This window comes from Oncorhynchus masou, chromosome 28 (assembly GCF_036934945.1).
Source record: "Oncorhynchus masou masou isolate Uvic2021 chromosome 28, UVic_Omas_1.1, whole genome shotgun sequence".
NCBI lineage: Eukaryota > Metazoa > Chordata > Actinopteri > Salmoniformes > Salmonidae > Oncorhynchus > Oncorhynchus masou.
This window is the reverse complement of record NC_088239.1, coordinates 28,414,588-28,432,825: the sequence shown is the minus strand read 5'-3', so window position 1 is coordinate 28,432,825 and position 18,238 is coordinate 28,414,588. Positions and strand designations below refer to the sequence as shown.

At 43.6% G+C, this 18,238-nt stretch overlaps 1 protein-coding gene across 7 annotated transcripts in view; it reads right to left on the bottom strand.

The window, feature by feature from the left end:
• cacnb2a (calcium channel, voltage-dependent, beta 2a) overlaps positions 1–18,238 on the bottom strand; it is a 106,951-nt gene that overhangs the window by 52,512 nt on the left and 36,201 nt on the right. Inside the window, exon 1 of one of the 7 annotated variants that reach the window (XM_064941826.1) lies at positions 8,609–8,915. The exons of the other annotated variants lie outside the window; for them this stretch is intronic. Within the exon in view, the coding sequence (XP_064797898.1) occupies positions 8,609–8,641 (33 nt within the window). The 5' untranslated portion in view covers positions 8,642–8,915. Of the gene's footprint in view, positions 1–8,608; positions 8,916–18,238 lie in introns of those variants that run through there. 7 annotated transcript variants of the gene reach the window in all.

Here is an 18,238-nt window from a genome sequence, read left to right as displayed (position 1 = left end):
TTATGACAGAATGTTTAAATTTGGTGCAATCTAATGTTTTTTTGTTGTTGACCAAGTCACACTTCTCAAAAGGCAACAAATTGGTGGAACTACCCAAGTGTGGACATTCAGGAACACCACCTGTATCCCAAATGGCACCCTATTCTCTGTATAGTGTACTACTTTTGACCAGATACCAAAAGTAGTGCACTATACAGGGAATAGGATGCCATTTGGGACGCACTCCACAGTGAGCCTGTGGTTGGTTTGTGACAGTTGCTGTGCTCATTCTAAGCTGGAACAAGAGGCTGCTGCTTTATAGCCACCTGCCTGTCAATGTCACATCCCTCACAGCAACGGAAAGTCTATTAAATCATCGTCCCATAGATTACACTATGACTACTGTCTTCTTCCACTGAGTAAAGACAATAGCACACAACGCGAGACATGACAAGAGATGTTCTGTTAGAGCACGTGGTTGACTACTGTCACTGCTTCCCACTCGAACTGATGAACGAAGAATGGAAACAGAGAGGTGTGTGTGTGTGTGTGTGTGTGTGTGTGTGTGTGTGTGTGTGTGTGTGTGTGTGTGAGAGAGAGAGAAAGAGAGGGCGAGAGAAAGAGAAAATGAGAGAGAAAGAGGAGAAAAAAAAGAAAGAAAATGGGAGTGTGTAAGATAGAGGTTGCTAGAATGATTGAATGAACGAGGGTGCGTGCATTCCTACATCCGCACGTGTTTCCATATCTGTGTCCGAGTGTGAGTGCGCAGGTCGGGGTACTGAAGTAATGGCTTCTCTGGCGTGGGGAGCCGAGCGGGGAGCAGGATTGGCTGCGTGGACGTCAAGGTGACACTCGAGGGGGAACCCGGGACGAACTAGGGAAAGTGTTTACCCAGCATCCCACATGCCAAGTGTCTTCCTCTGTGCGTTAGATAAGTGCATCATCCCATTGAGGTGATGGACATTCCGGCTGTCAATCAAACCACACTGTCCTAGGGAGCAGGGCCGTGTCTCAAATGGCACCCTAGTCCCTATGTAGCACATAGGACTCCGGTCAAAAGCAGTGCACTACATAGAGTTAAAGGGATGGTTAAAAGCCAGGGGGGAGGGGTTGCTTAAGAGCACACTGCTTTGAAAAGAGAGAGGAGGGGACCCTGCAGTAACACAACACTAGAGGCACCATAGAGGCAATAATCAACCCACCTCAATAGGCAGGGAGCTGATGAAGGAATGTGGTTTGATTAATGGAATATGGTTATGAAACGAGCCATGGGGGTGGGTGCTGCACTCGTTCATTGTGATTGCGTCGTTAATATTGTGTCAGGAGCTGGGTGTAGGAGGCAGGCGGTGTCTGTGGATGATTGATGAGCACCGGGCTCGTTATGAGAGGACTGTCTGGTGAGACTTTTAGCTCCATCCTCAGAAACAACTTGGCCATAGGGTAGTTTGGGCCAATGCCAGATGGCTGGTCAATATTTAGCCCAGTGGCTACACTTGGGTTTTTGTGCAGAATGATCATTATTTGGATAATAATTGGGGCGCCGAGAAAAAAAAAAATGAGCTGTTTTCTGGTCCCAGTCCATCCCTGTCCATCTTAATAACTGCAGCAACAGACAATGCCAGAACACCAGACCCATTAACACGACTGCCAGTACTGTGAGTGTGTGTCCTAGCAGTCTGGACTCAGTGTGAATTACACTCTGTACCACTGTCTGGGGTCATTCTGCTCCTCCGCAGTCAGTTGTGTTGTTTAGTAACAACCCTGCAATGTAATAGGTGTCCGTATCAGAACTACTATAGTCTGCTCTCTGTCACTTAAGGCATCAGGAAATAGGAACCGGTCACGTTACATTTCATTTACGCAGAGATGTGTCCTCAACTGGCTGAGTCAGACAGATGACACATGCGCGCACACGAGGACGGACACGAGGACGGACACGAGGACGGACACGAGGACGCACACGAGGACGGACACGAGGACGGACACGCGCACATAAGAGATCGGCTCTGTGGCTGTCTCTCAGTGTTGTAACTCAGATCAATATGTCGATACAAAACTCCAGAGCACATCCACCTCCTGTTAACAGCAAGAACGACAAAGACGTGTCCATGATAAAAAACAATCATACAGATACTTTAAATCCAGCTTTGTGAACAGAGTATAGATGTACTGGGGGGCTTGTCTAGAAGTGGTGCTCGCATCCCCAGACCACACGTCCCCGTGGACGCAACGCATTTAATCCCCTGTTCTGACACTCACTTTCTATGCGATATCCCTCTCTTCTGTCCCACCCATGTACATAAGTACAAAATAAAAAGTATTTCTATACATGTGTCAGTATGTGTGTCATTGGTATTTGCAGGCTAGTAGGACTGGAACAGCAAACAGCAGACGATTGGGAGGAGACAGCTGGTCAGGTCGTCTCCCAGCAAACCAAAAATTGGTTCTGTGAATGGTCCCAGAACATTGATTAGGTTGCCCCACTTTTAATACTATGTTTGTATAAAACATTTGCCAGATTTTGCAAAAACGTTCCCAGAACACATTTTGTTATTACATTACCAAGAAACCGAATAAGAACCTTAGGGGAATGTTCTGTGGTGGTTGTTACAGATGTTGTGCACAACAATTTGGTAAATGTTAGGAGAACAAATAACACAAATAGCACATTTTGTTATCAAAAACATTATTTGAATGTTTTTTGGATGTTATCATCCTAATGTTAGATAAAAACCTAACTAGAACTTAATGGGAATGTTCCCGGTTTGCTGGGCTGTCTGTCTCCAGCTCTCTCTCACACCCCAAATGAGTCAACTGGGGAGCAAGGAGACAACAGCATCTGTCACAGACACACAGTGTCACAGACACAGTCTCATAAGGACAGACTGATACAGACACAGAGATATCCACACAGACAGACAGACAGACAGACAGACAGACAGACAGACAGACAGACAGACAGACAGACAGACAGACAGACAGACAGACAGACACGCTAGAGGTCTTCACGGATGCAAAGAGTTCCGAAATGGAACTGGGCTTTCATATCCGGACCCAATATGCATAAATACATTTTACAATACAGAGACCCATTCCGAACGGACCGAGGTCAACTACACCCATTCCGTATAGACCTGGTCGGATCCAAACCCGGTCCGATCCAAGTGAGGGAAGAAACAGAAAAATTCATTTTTAATGCTACTTTATTAACCAGAGCTGACAAAGCGTGAGGGAGAGCAGGTAGAGAGCAGAGGCTGTGCTGTGTGTCTAGGCTACTGTGAGTGTGAGCGAGTGACATGGGAACAGGGAGGGAGGGAGAGACGAGAGACCGCAACCAACCAAGCTAATTTGAGCTATAGTAGACTAATAGCTGCCATATGTTATTTATCATTCAATATGATTACGAAGTACCTATTTTGACTGCATCAAACCCGGGAGAAGCTAGCTAGCTAGCTAGGGTAATTGAGGATACATGCGCTTTCTCATGCTACACAGTTACAAACAACACAACTCCATTCAGAATATAAAGTAGCAGCCAACCTGTTGGCTGTTGGTTGTTGTAGCCTATTCTTCTCCTTTAACTTTTAATTCCTTCATTTTAATTCCATCTTCCATTGATTTGATATCCTCTAACATTTGCCCCACAAGGAAGTTGTATAACTGTAGCCATTGCCTCTTTGATGACTTATGATTGGTCAACAATGACAACAAAGCTACACGCTCCACTCTCGTGAAAAGCAAAGAGCAGCATAAATGCTAACATTTCTCTCTCTCTCTACTGCAGTAGTCACATTCGGATCTATATGGGTCCTTCCGGACAAGGAAGTTATAATTACACAAACCAGAGACCTGTGACATTATTTAGAATTCTGGATCCGGACCTGCTCGGGTCTGGGGTATTCGGGTACAGGTGGATCCGTGAAGACCTCTAAGACACACACACACACACACACACACACACACACACACACACACACACACACACACACACACACACACACACACACACACACACACACACACACACACACACACACACACACACACACAACAAAGTAGCTCAAAAATGCCATCGATATCTAATGATGATCCAGTGTCAGTGAAGCCCATTAAAGTGGAACAGACAGCGTTTTAGAAACATGAAATCCTATTAAAATCTGTCCCTATACACCCCCGAGGAAGAATAAAGCACATTTCTTTACATTTTCTTACAAGCAAGCACTTAAATATGGTCATTTTCACATTTTCATACTTCCATAGAATGTTTGGGAATGACGTGGAGTAAGGCATGTGTGAACATTCTATAGCAATACAGAGTGGGAAAGCAGCCGTGCGTTTGGAACAATTCATAGACACGGCAGTAAATAAAACCCAATAAAAACGTGTCAGTCTTATCCAGGACTGGACTCTACACAGACCGGTGTGCCATAGAATATCAGAGCTACAGTAGGCCTATATGCAAATGAGACATTTGGCACATGGGCCTGCCATCATTCACTTTGAACTGGACTGTGTGTTTCAACGCAGTAGCAACAGTGTGACTATAGATCCTTGGAAAGCATTCGCCAAAACCCACAAAATACACCTAAATGGATTTCTACAAATATGTACAGTTGAAGTCGGAAGTTTACATCCACTTAGGTTGAAGTCATTAAAACTCGTTTTTAAACCACTCCACAAATTTCTTGTTAACAAACTATAGTTTTGGCAAGTCGGTTAGGACATCTACTTTGTGCATGACTCAAGTCATTTTTCCAACAATGGTTTACAGACAGATTATTTCACTTATCATTCGCTGTATCACAATTCCAGTGGGTCAGAAGTTCACATATACTAAGTTGATTGTGACTTTAAACTGCTTGGAACATTCCAGAAAATGATGGAACATTCCAGAAAACTTAAACTGTAAATACCACTAGACTCCTTTTACAACGGGGAACTTCACAGTCCCATTGATCAAACCGCCATGAACATGTAGGCTATCAAATCAAACTTTATTTGTCACATGCGCCGAATACAACAAGTGTAGACCTTACCGTGAAATGCTTACTTACAAGCCCTTAACCAACAATGCAGTTCAAGAGAGAGTTAGTCAAATATTTACCAAATGAACTAAAGTAAAAAATAATAAAAAGTAACACAATAAAATAACAATAATGAGACTATATACAGGGGGTACCAAGTCAATGTGTGGGTGTACAGGTTAGTCGAGGTCATTTGTACATGTAGGTATGCATAGATAATAAACAGCGAGTGCAGCAGTGTAAAAACAAATTGGGGGGGTCAATGTAAATAGTCCGGGTGGCCATTTGAATAATTGTTCAGCAGTCTTATGGCTTGGGGTAGAAGCTGTTAAGGAGTATTTTGGTCCTAGACTTGGCGGTACCGCTTGCTGTGCAGTAGCAGAGAGAACAGTCTATGACCTGGGTGACTGGAGTCTGACCATTTTTGGGGCCTTCCTCTGACACACCTAGTATATAGGTCCTGGAGAAAAGGTGTTGCTGTGCCCTCTTCACGACTGTCTTGGTGTGTTTGGACCATGATAGTTTGTTGGTGATGTGGACACCAAGGAACTTGAAACTCTCGACCCGGTCCACTTCAGCCCCATCGATGTTAATGGGGGCCCGTTCGGCCCGCCTTTTCCTGTAGTCCACGATCAGCTCCTTTGTCTTGCTCACATTGAGGTTGTTGTCCTGGCACCACACTGCAAGGTCTCTGACCTCACTATAGACTGTCTCATCGTTGTCGGTAATCAGGCCTACCACTGTTGTGTGGTCAGCAAACGTAATGATGTTGTTGGTGTCATGTTTGGCCACACGGTCGTGGGTGAACAGGTGTCTATACATATCAACAGCTAATATTAGCCAGAGCAAGGAGCTAAAATCTAACGAGGGAACAGTAGGTAAACCTTCTCTAACTTTAAAAAAACTTGTAGTTGGCTGTCAAAATTGCACTGAATAGTAGCCTGCTCACCCTTCTGCAGCTTGCCTGCCAATGTCATTTGATTGACAACTAAGATATATTATTATTTTGTTATTTTTTTAATTAGGCCAGTCAGTTAAGAACAACTTCTTATTTACAATGACGACCGACCCTGGCCAAACCCTACCCAGGACGACACTAGGCCAATTGTGGGACTCCCAATCACAGCCAGTTGTGATACAGCCTGGAATCGTACCAGGGTCTGTAGTGACTCCACTGAGATGCAGTGCCTTACACCGCTGTGCCACTCGGGAGCCCCGTATGCTAACTGTGGATAACAGTCATTCAAGTTCAGCATAGCTAGCTAGCGAAGTGATTGACATTTCTTGCTTGCTAACCAAATGACACATGACCTACATCTCTGTAGCCACTGTAAAAAGATATGGGGTGAAAAAGTCAGCCACTCACCCACTTGTCCAACGTAAGTTCTGTGCTTTTAAGCTAGCAATATAAATAGCTAAATAAATATAATAAGCTAACCTATTAGCCATGTTATGACTGACTTGTAATCATTGCCCTGGCTAGTTTGGTTGTACTGACATTCCAGGGCGTTGACATTTTGTCAGATTTTGTCCAAAATATTGTGTAATTGAAACTGAAAAAGTGCATGCCAATGGCTGGAGGTAGCAAACAATGTACCTGGCCAGCTGTGACTTACATCCTGATAGCAATATTTGTTTGACTACCAAGAATTGTATTGGTGAATTATATTAATCATGTATTGAACTGCATCCAGTTTTCTGCTGTGTGCCTCTCTTTCACGTTCTCAGTTCTCTGTAGTACATGCGACTTCATGTCCCACTTCTCATCAATGTGATGTAATGACAGCGCATTTATAGAAGTCCAACAATCTTTTGCACCGCGTATGGTTTTTGAGAGAGTGTGTTTTGTAGGACTACTTACAGATCAATCATTGAACAATTTCTTCATTTGGGCCATCAAGGTTTTTCGACATCTTGTAGTCGGGTTATAGATATGCCATTAGGGCAACCGCTGCCAGCAACGGAATGGGTCTCGCGGTGCCTCCCTTTCAGCATTGCACCTGCACTGCCACTGTAGCTCAATTACACCTCGCAAAGTTAGCATTTCACAACCTTCTCATTTAACATCTTCAAGTATTGCCATACAGGATTTTGCTGCTGTCGCTTTCCTGTCTTTTTGTTCTATACTGTTGACAAAGGATGACATGCGGAGCGCTTTATATCCGTGACAAATACATTTAAAGGTGCATATCTCCTCCTAACTTTACAGCATTGTTGCACTGGGTATTTGTTTAATTCACATTTATTCCCTTTATGATGATGTTCGGGACCGGTTTGTGGTAGTTTTGTGATAACTGTGCTGCGATTGTAGTGGTAGTTTTATGATGACTACAGTGATTTTAATTTTGCAGTGACAGTCTGTTGTTGTACTCTTCTCACAGTTTGCTTACTTGATATCTAGCGAACTCGCTCAAAACTGCCACTGTCCTGCTGTCTCAGCTGGCCAGCTGTGTTTACACTACCGCACAACCTATTCTTGCATCCAATGTGCCCAACGTCACAGCGGTTGACTGAAATGCATAGTTTGGTGGGGGAAAAAATAAAAAAAGGAATGGTTTAAAAACAACTATAAATCAAAAAATTATGATTTAATATATACTTGTAAAGAATACTTAGATAACAAAGTGCTAGTCACTCAGTTTTAGAGTAGTTAAAAGGTCTACTTCCCTGCTTTTGACAGGAGCTGGCTCGTACCTGCCCATTGACTTTCAGCAATTGTGCTAAGCTAACGATATGCTACCTTCAACTTCCTTCAAACTGCATGCAGAGACATAAAACTGGTATCCATGAGTTTGTCTGACTCTGGGTAAGTAGAATATTACCCAAAATCGGGAAATCCCGAAGTATCCCTTTAAGGGGTTCAAAGAAAAAGGTAACTAAATGAACTAGAGTATTAAAAAAATGCACAGAAAACTATGTAGTAAACCTTGAAATGGTCAGTTCATGTTTTAAATCAAATTATGTTGCTTTCATAGCCTCCATCAAATAAATAGCCTTGAGTCAGAAGTAATATGATACAAAGATCTTTACAGTCGGAAAGAAGCAGATAAGCAAAGGCAGAGAAAAAAAAACAAGAGTTCTGAATAGCCATGGCTAAAGAAAGTGGGCCTTGTAAATGCTATGTGTTCACTAACTAAACAGTCTCTGTAACCAGAGGACCAGGCATTTCTCATGTCCCAGGTGTTTATTTTCCTAACGTCACATGAGCCGTTAACAACTGTCGCAGCTTTCCACTTCAGGCTAGTAACCTCGAGTCGCAAATTCAGACAAGATGCCCAAATAATCCGCTACCCCTAAAATTACCCCTGTAGGCAGGCTACATAAGAGCCAGAGCCGCGACACTCTCGAGCAACACACTGACTTCCAGGAAAAGTTCTAAGGAGACAAAATAGGAAGCCCAAGATTATGCCCTTTGGAATTTGGTGTAAAAACAAAATTCTTCAGGATTCCAGAACTCTTCTCCATTGTTCAGAGCGGAGAGTAAGAAAGAACAAGAGAGAATGAGATAACAACTGCTGAATCTGTGCAGCATACAGACAGATAGCCTCAGAATGTGTAGGCTAAGTATGTTTACAGTATGTGTTTGTGATGTTGTGTCTACTCACCAAGTCAGACTCCTCACTGCCCGAAAGATACATATCTGCCCTACCCGGCTCTGCTGTCGCCCCTGCTCTGCCCGGTCCGGGAGAAATGTTCCTCAGCTACTGCCCATCTCCTCCCAGTCCCAGCCCAGAGAACTCCTACTACTACTGCACTCCTTGGCTCCTTTCAGTAAAACACACCGAAACTACATTAACGACAGCGAAGTAACCCACAAAAAGTTTGAAGTTTGTAGTTTGGCATTGGGAGTTTCAGCCCTTGTATGGCCCAGTCCTGCCCTGTATACCGGCTGAAAGAGAGACGAGCCTCTTCTTTCCCACGCTGGGAAAACACTCCTTCAGTGAGCTGCGACCGTTCTCCAGCCCCCAAAAACAAGACCCCCCCCCCCCCCCCACCCCCAAACCCCTCCCACACACACATACATAGCCTGAACAAACACACATAGCCAGTTAGGAAGTAAGAACTCTGGCCAACAGGGCAGGCCTGAAAATTCCAGAATCCACCAAAAGCAGCTGCAGCAGCTTCTCATTTCTGTGTGAGTGTGTGATCCTGAGAGTTTACATGTGTTCGGCTATGCCTTGAAGAGGTTACACTTTGAGGAGAGGAAGGTTAAAGACTCAGACTTACTGTACATTAGAAGCCCAACACATGTTCCTAAAAACCAAAGTTCAGGAAATAATTATCTTTACTATCTTGAAAATATGCCATACGCAGATTACGTACAGAGGCTTGATCAATGCCCAATAGGCCACAAAAACAGATCCACGCACTTTGAACAATCTTCATTCAGTTTATTGGGGTCCGCTGGGTGACTGTAGTGGTTACAGTGATAGAAGTCATTTAACTTCAAACGACCATGGCCCCCTTTCCCAAAAGCATCTTATGGTTCCAATGGTGAATTTAGCCTCAAGATGCTTTAGGGAAACCATCTCTTCATAATTACACATCAGAGGCCCCCTGAGTGCGTTCGGTGCAATGTGTGCTTCTGTGTCTTTGAATTTGTGATAATATCATCTCAGCGCTCATGTAGCAGAAACGTTAAAGGTGAAATAATGTGTTAAAGCGTGAGAACACCAACCCCCCCGCTGTGTCGCTGTGTGTGAAGGGAGGCAAAAGGCTGGAGCACCGCCACAAGTAGAGTCCATATGAGTTAGGCTCCACTACAGGGTCACAGAAAGACCTTCTCCTTTAAACTATACGCAAACGTACGTGTCAATTCTGGATTGGTCAAGTTCAAGTGTTGTTGCCAATATATTTTCTCATTAAATATGTTCACTTGACTCACGTCTCACTCTCTCATCCATACAACTTTACAACGCATCATGGTGTCAGAAGTGGGATAAGCAGGTCTGTAGCTAATCCCATGATACACCACTCCTCCTCAGCCACCTGGCATTGCCCAGTGGTGTAATCGTTAGTCCAAACCCTATCAAACAGTTGCAAAATGTTTTGCAACGAAAACGAGTTTCGAATGGACATATTAAGGTATGTCAGAACCCTCCCTGTTTGGTTCTGTTTGGTTCCTAGTGAATACACCCCAGATGTTTGAGAGACATTGAGAGAACCACGTGTTTGGTGGGTAAATCATACTAGATTATGTGACTATGTTTGCTCTGCTTTAATCCCTTTCCAAAGATTATAATCCAGAGCGTGTGTTGGGCAGTGTTAGAGACTATTGCCTCGTCAGGACAGTGATCCACGACCACTACCTATGCCCCTACGCTACAGAACACGCCTGGTAACCAGGTTATATATCTGGTATAACAAAACAAATATAAAACCTAGGAGGCTCATGGTTCTCACCCCATTCCATAGACTTGCACAGTAATTATGACAACTTCCGGAGGACATCCTCCAACCTATCAAAGCTCTTGCAGCATAAACTGACATGTTGTCCACCCAATCAAAGGGTCATAGAATGAATCTAGTACTTTAAGCGTACGCTACAGCTAGCTAGCACTGCAGTGCATAACATGTGGTGAGTAGTAGAATCAGAGAGAGAAAGACAATAGTTGAACAGATTTGAACAAATACATTTTTTACAAAATTAAGGAAAAGCAAGAGAGCTAGCTATATTTCGTAGTATTTATTTTCACTTTCACTTACTTAGCAAGCATCGAATGCAGCTATCTAGTTTAGCCGACTCAAACACCCGGCTTAAACAACGAGTGATGCTATGTTAGCTAGCTGACTATGGCTATCCAACACTGGAACTCTTCCAATTCAAGGTAAGCGTTTGGTTTTATAAATGCATTGCCACCGGGGCCCACTTGTGTAACTGCTAAACTGCTTGCTGCTGACTGTACACTGTACTGCATGATTATAACGGGTTGACTAACGCATTAGTTCTAGTATATACAGTATGTTGACTATGACGTGACAACAATGAAGGCTGTGTGTAGCGGTTAGTGGTCATGATATAAAGGTTTGGAATGGAACGTTTTTTTCGCTTGGTCACAGATAGGGCTGTGTCGGTCACAAAATTTAGACAGCTGGTGATTGTCAAGCAAATAACTGTCAGTCTCACAGTAATTGAATGTTCATTTACATAAACACATTTAGCATCTCCTGGCTTCCACACATAGCCTACAAACCCCTGATGCAGATCTTTGGAACATTTGCATACTAAAAAGTATAATAAATCCATGTGATATAGCCTACACCTTCACAATAAATACATTTCTTATTTTAGACAGTTCTAAAGAAGCATGATATGAAGAAAATGTTATCTATTTCAGAAGAACAGAATAGCATACTCTGAGTTGTCCTTATGTTAGGTCCTGATCTGGCTATGCCGAATGGCTGTGGGCTACACTAGTTCATTTAGCAAACAAGATTCGCTTAGAATTCCGTGTCATTATTTAATAGTATGAAGAATACAGCTGAACAAAGCTGCCAGTTAGGCTCTACACCCCTTGTAAAGCGGATTAGTATGCTTAATTTTAAGATGCTATTTGGCCACTTTAGTTGTGATACAAACCTTATTAAAACATATAGGCCTATGGGCTGGGCTAAATGAGGTGTGCGACAGTGATTCAAAAAAGGCATTGTATCTTATGCTGGGCATCATTCTCAAGTTATAATATATAATTCACAAGTGACAGACTAATATTGTCACATATCAGACTATTCTTGATTAAATCCTGTCTTTACATACACTAAATAATATACATCATGCACCTGTATCGAAACAGCGGGGGATTTTTATTTGATTTAAATAGCGAATGGAGGACGCCTTTCCCCGTGGTTTATTTTAATGCCAGCCAGGTAGGCTAGGCTTAAAATGAGGAAAGTTGAGAAATAAATATAGTAGGCTTAGCCTATAGAAAGCTAATGGGATTCTACTCTTTTTAGTAAAGGCCATCACTGAAATGTTGTGCAAAATGAGCTCATGGGCTCTCATGAAGTATTCGATTAGATTTTTGAATACATTTGCATTGATCTGAGAGTGATTAGAGGGACAATAGAGTGCTGAGTACCAGGCAGTTAGCAAGTTTGGTAGGCTACTAATGACCATCAGCAGCATCAGAGCTTGGAGAAGCCTACTTACCGTGACTAAACGGTCACATGGAATTTGACTGCCTTCATGACCCGTGACCGCTGGTGTGGCGGTAATACGGTCACCGCAATAGCCCTAGTCACAGACAGCTGATGTGTTGTGCACTGAAGTCCACAAGCGAAGGAAAAAGTTGAGAGGAGGAGAGTGATTAGATAGATGCGAAAATTAATTATATTAAGGCCCCCGAGTGGCGCAGCGGTCTAAGGAACTGCATCTCAGTGCTAGAGGCATCACTACAGAACCTGGTTCGATCCCGGGCTGTGGATGACGGATCACCACCTCAAGCTGAACCTCGGCAAGACGGAGCTGCTCTTCCTCCCGGGGAAGGACTGCCCGCTCCATGATCTCACCATCACGGTTGACAACTCCATTGTGTCCTCCTCCCAGAGCGCTAAGAACCTTGGCGTGATCCTGGACAACACCCTGTCGTTCTCAACTAACATCATGGCGGTGGCCCGTTCCTGTAGGTTCATGCTCTACAACATCCGCAGAGTACGACCCTGCCTCACACAGGAAGCGGCGCAGGTCCTAATCCAGGCACTTGTCATCTCCCGTCTGGATTACTGCAACTCGCTGTTGGCTGGGCTCCCTGCCTGTGCCATTAAACCCCTACAACTCATCCAGAACGCCGCAGCCCGTCTGGTGTTCAACCTTCCCAAGTTCTCTCACGTCACCCCGCTCCTCCGCTCTCTCCACTGGCTTCCAGTTGAAGCTCGCATCCGCTACAAGACCATGGTGCTTGCCTACGGAGCTGCGAGGGGAACGGCACCGCAGTACCTCCAGGCTCTGATCAGGCCCTACACCCAAACAAGGGCACTGCGTGCATCCACCTCTGGCCTGCTCGCCTCCCTACCACTGAGGAAGTACAGTTCCCGCTCAGCCCAGTCAAAACTGTTCGCTGCTCTGGCCCCCCAATGGTGGAACAAACTCCCTCACGACGCCAGGACAGCGGAGTCAATCACCACCTTCCGGAGACACCTGAAACCCCACCTCTTCAAGGAATACCTAGGATAGGATAAGTAATCCTTCTCACCCCCCCCCTTAAATGATTTAGATGCACTATTGTAAAGTGGCTGTTCCACTGGATGTCAGAAGGTGAATTCACCAATTTGTAAGTTGCTCTGGATAAGAGCGTCTGCTAAATGACTTAAATGTAAAATGTAATGTAAATGTATCATAACCGGCTGTGATCGGGAGTCCCATAGGGCGGCACACAATTGGCCCAGCATCATCCGGGTTAGGGGAGGGTTTGGCCGGGGTAGGCCGTCATAGTAAAATAAAAATATGTTCTTAACTGACTTACCTCGTTAAATAAATGGGGAAAAAACAAAAAATGTTTTATACTGTATACCCTTTGCCACCACACACCCATTTTCTCCCACCCTCCTACACATATTCATATTCACCATCCCTCAAACTCCCATTCATATACACATACACACCTACACTCCCACACAAGCGCACATCAATAGTACAGTTGACATACATGGTTGTCAGAAGGTGAATTCACCAATTTGTAAGTCGCTCTGGATAAGAGCGTCTGCTAAATGACTGAAATGTAAATGTATATTTCCCCCTTTTGAATTGTCTTTTAAGCATCCATTTAACCCATTGGCATTGGCTACTTCTCTCATTACTTCATAGAGAATAACAGTTATTTGGGGAAAGTATAGTATAGATTGTATTAGGGGAGGGGAAAAGGATATTGTCTCAATTTACAATACGCAGGTCTTAGGTATATAGCCTAATGCGCTCATTGTTTTTCCTACTTTGCCCTCTTCTCATAGCAGGGGGCTCTCCTCCTTCCACTGGGAAGGTTTCTTGTAGCTTGATTAAGCCTTCATCAGCGTTTGTGGATTCCATAAGTTTTTCCCCTTCCATCCCCACAGCACTGCCGGGAAGCGGAGCTGAGACTTCATCCCCTTTTCCTCCAGTGACTGTCTGATCAGAAGGTATTCTTGCGTCTCTCTCTCAGCTTAGCAGACGGGTCCTGGATGAATCGAATGGACCGGCCCTGGATTTTGATCTCCTTTCCCACTGTGCTCTCAGAATGTTTATTTTGGTCTGATAGTTCCACAGTCTGAAGATTACCAAGCGTGGGTATTTATCATTATTCTGTTTCAAGCTGATCCTATGGCATCGTTACAGATCTTCTGGTGATATATCCATGTCAGGTTCCTCTGATATCGCATAGCCGGAAAGGTCTCCTTTTTCCTCATCTTCCGTTTAGGACAATATTCTCAATTCATCTTCAAAACTTTGCAAATTTGTTTTCAAAAGGCTGATTTGGTTATTGGTTTGTTCATGCGCACGCCCTGTTTGTGTGTCTTACACGATAGCCTCGGATTTCTTTTCGAGGGAATCTACTTTTGTAATAGTAACAGATTGTATCAGTTAGTTTGTTTTGGTGTGCATTTGAGAGCATGTTTTCCTGGAAAGTCTTTAACTGTTCATTACTTTCGTTTGCATCTCCAAAGTTGCACCTTGTCTTTTCTTCTGGGAGAAGCCATGGCTTGTTGGACACGTGTCGCCACGCCACTTTACCAACTGATTGGTCCGCTGTTGTACAAAGCTGAGTGCTCACACTCTCCCAGTTGCTTGGGGAGATGTTGATTTATCCATTTTAGAGTGACGGAGAAAAACTTCTGTCCGTTTTCTATCCTCATTATAAGATCAAATCAAATGAATTTTTAAAGCCCTGCTTACATCAGCTGATATCTCAAAGTGCTGTACAGAAACCCAGCCTAAAACCCCAAACAGCAAGCGATGCAGGTGTAGAAGCACAGAAGGTATGGAAGATGCTGTTCATTGATAGCCAGTGTACTGATGGTTTATTAGTTCATTCTTGGGTTTTAATGAGGAGGATGTGAGTGTGTTCTCTGTGATCATCTAACTAGGAGCAATGGTGCACTTTTTGTGTGTCTGTGTGTGTGTGTGTGAGTGCGTGCGACAGATATCAGTAATTGGGGTGGGTTGAGCCAAGGTTTGAACAGATCAATTGTCCTCTTGTTCTGCCATATCTACAAAATATGACTTCTCATGAACAAACTGGCATAACGTTGTCATCATCCCTAAAGCATATGTAAAATGAAGACTTGTCCCGGTTACATCAGCATCAATACTGAGGCTGCGTCCCAAATGGCACCCTATTCCCTATATAGTGGACACATTTTTACCAGGGCAACAGGGTATCAGGCAGGGATCATCAACTAGATTCAGCCACGGGCAGTTTTTTTTCTTAAGCGGATTGTCAGGGGCCGGAACATAATTACTAATCATTTGTAGACTGCAAATTGAACAGCAAACAGTCCAAAAATATATGTTTGACTAAAACATAATAATGTGTATTTCTATTATGCATGGCAATACTTGGGAACTGATTTCTTAAACAAAGATCACTTGGAGCAGATTTCCTGGTGTTTTTCCCAGTCTGTTATTTCAAACAATGAAAAAAATATATTTATAATTTTTATGCTCAGGAAACTTGGGGCCAAATGAAACCAGCCGCGGCGCGGACTGACAGTTGGGGAACCCTGGTATAGGGGATAGGGTGCCATTTGGGACAAAGCCTGAGAGAGTAGGCGGTGACTGACTGGTAGTTGTGGGAGATGGAAAACCCACATTCTCTCATTGGCTAAAATAAGAATGTGAACAAGTGGACGTGCCCTGTGGCATTCTAAATTCATTACATTCACAAAAAAGGTTCAAAACTATAAAAAATGAAACAAATAAAAATAACCATGGTTTTCAAACCACTCAGCTTCCATTCCCTCCCAAAATAACCTGCCCGGAAACAGTGACTCATCCCTGGAAGATACTCTGGTAATCAATATGAGCTACTGTTTAAATCATGAAAGGCATTTTTCTACTATCCCCTTAAACTCAGTTCACATATCACCTCAATATCCCAAATACTCCTACCTATCTCTCTGATTTGGTCCTGCCGTACATACCTACACGTACGCTATGGTCACAAGACACAGGCCTCCTAATTGTCCCTAGAATTTCTAAGCAAACAGCTGTAGGCAGGGCTTTCTCCTATAGAGCTCCATTTTTATGGAATGGTCTGCCTACCCATGTAAGAGACACAAACTCGGTCTCAACCTTTAAGTCTTTACTGAAGACTCATCTCTTCAGTGGGTCATATGATTGAGTGTAGTTTGGCCCAGGAGTGGGAAGGCGAACGGAAAGGCTCTGGAGCAACGAACCGCCCTTGCTGTCTCTGCCAGGCCGGTTCCGCTCTTTCCACTGGGATTCTCTGCCTCTATCCCTATTACAGGGGCTGAGTCAGTGGCTCTCAGTGGCGGAGATCTTTGTGGGCTATACTCGGCCTTGTCTCAGGATGGTAAGTTGGTGGTTGAAGATATCCCTCTAGTGGTGTGGGGGCTGTGCTTTGGCAAAGTGGGTGGGGTTATATCCTTCCTGTTTGGCCCTGTCCGGGGGTGTCCTCAGATGGGGCCACAGTGTCTCCTGACCCCTCCTGTCTCAGCCTCCAGTATTTATGCTGCAGTAGTTTATGTGTCGGGGGCTATGGTCAGTTTGTTATATCTGGAGTTCTTCTCCTGTCCTATTTGGTGTCCTGTGTGAATTTAAGTGTGCTCTCTCTAATTCTCTCTTTCTTTCTTTCTCTCGGAGAACCTGAGCCCTAGGACCATGCCTCAGGACTACCTGACATGATGACTCCTTGCTGTCCCCAGTCCACCTGGCCGTGCTGCTGCTCCAGCTTCAACTGTTCTGCCTTATTATTATTGGACCATGCTGGTCATTTATGAACATTTGAACATCCTGGCCATGTTCTGTTATAATCTCCACCCGGCACAGCCAGAAGAGGACTGGCCACCCCACATTGCCTGGTTCCTCTCTAGGTTTCTTCCTAGGTTTTGGCCTTTCTAGGGAGTTTTTCCTAGCCACCGTGCTTCTACACCTGCATTGCTTGCTGTTTGGGGTTTTAGGCTGGGTTTCTGTACAGCACTTTGAGATATCAGCTGATGTACGAAGGGCTATATAAATACATTTGATTTGATTTGATTTAGGGACCATATCCATAAAGCGTCTCAGAGTATGAGTGATGATCTAGGATCAGGTCCCCAGTCTGTGTAATCTCATTCACTATGTTCTAAAAGGCAAAACTGATCCCAGATCAGACTCAGAGATGATTTGTGAATACGGGCACTGAGCAAACATCAAATCGATCCTATTCAACCACCCAAACAGGCCCAAAGAGCTCTAAGGCTGTGTTTACACAAGCAGCCTAATTCTGATCTTTTTCCACTAATTGGTCTTTTAATAAATCATATCAGCACTTTTGCAAATAATTAGGTCAACAATCTGAATTGAGCTGCCTATGTAAATGCAGCCTAATTGATCAATTGCACATTCCTTTGCGGAACAATATAATAAATCATAATGAACAAACTACAGTATGACTGTATTCTTACAGTATGTTCACTTCTTCCATTGTTAATCTGTAAAATCCCATTAAATGAGAGTGGACGTTTTTGTAAAGTCAACAAGAACACTGGTGTAACACTAATGGGCTAGAATAAGCCACGATTAGATTATTAAAGAGCTTTCTACAAACTGTAGCACTTCTTCCTAGGGGGTTTTCTCTTGCCAACAATCCTATTAGACAAATGAAATGCTCCAAGATTACACTCAGTGTAATCAATTTGAATTCCTAGGAGAAAAAACCCACAAACACTTCCAATTGTCCAATTCTCTGAATTGCTAGGGGAAAAGCCCCACCAACACTTCCAATTGTCCAATTCTCTGAATTCCTAGGACAATAAAACAACATATTTTATCAGTCAAATACTTGAAGGGGTGAATAAAAACAATAGTGAAATGTAGGGATGCAGCGATATGACATTTTAGCGGCCTTTTAAGCATTCTAGCACAGTCAAATGGTTGAAACACACACACACAGACAGACCAAAATGTTATATTGTTGGCATTTACGCATGTCCCCATTACCAGTAAAACATAATCAAAACGTATTTCTTTCTCTTACTTGTTCAGTTGTTTCATTCTCAACCAGGATTTTATCAGACATGTCAAGCAGTGAAGTTTCAGCTAC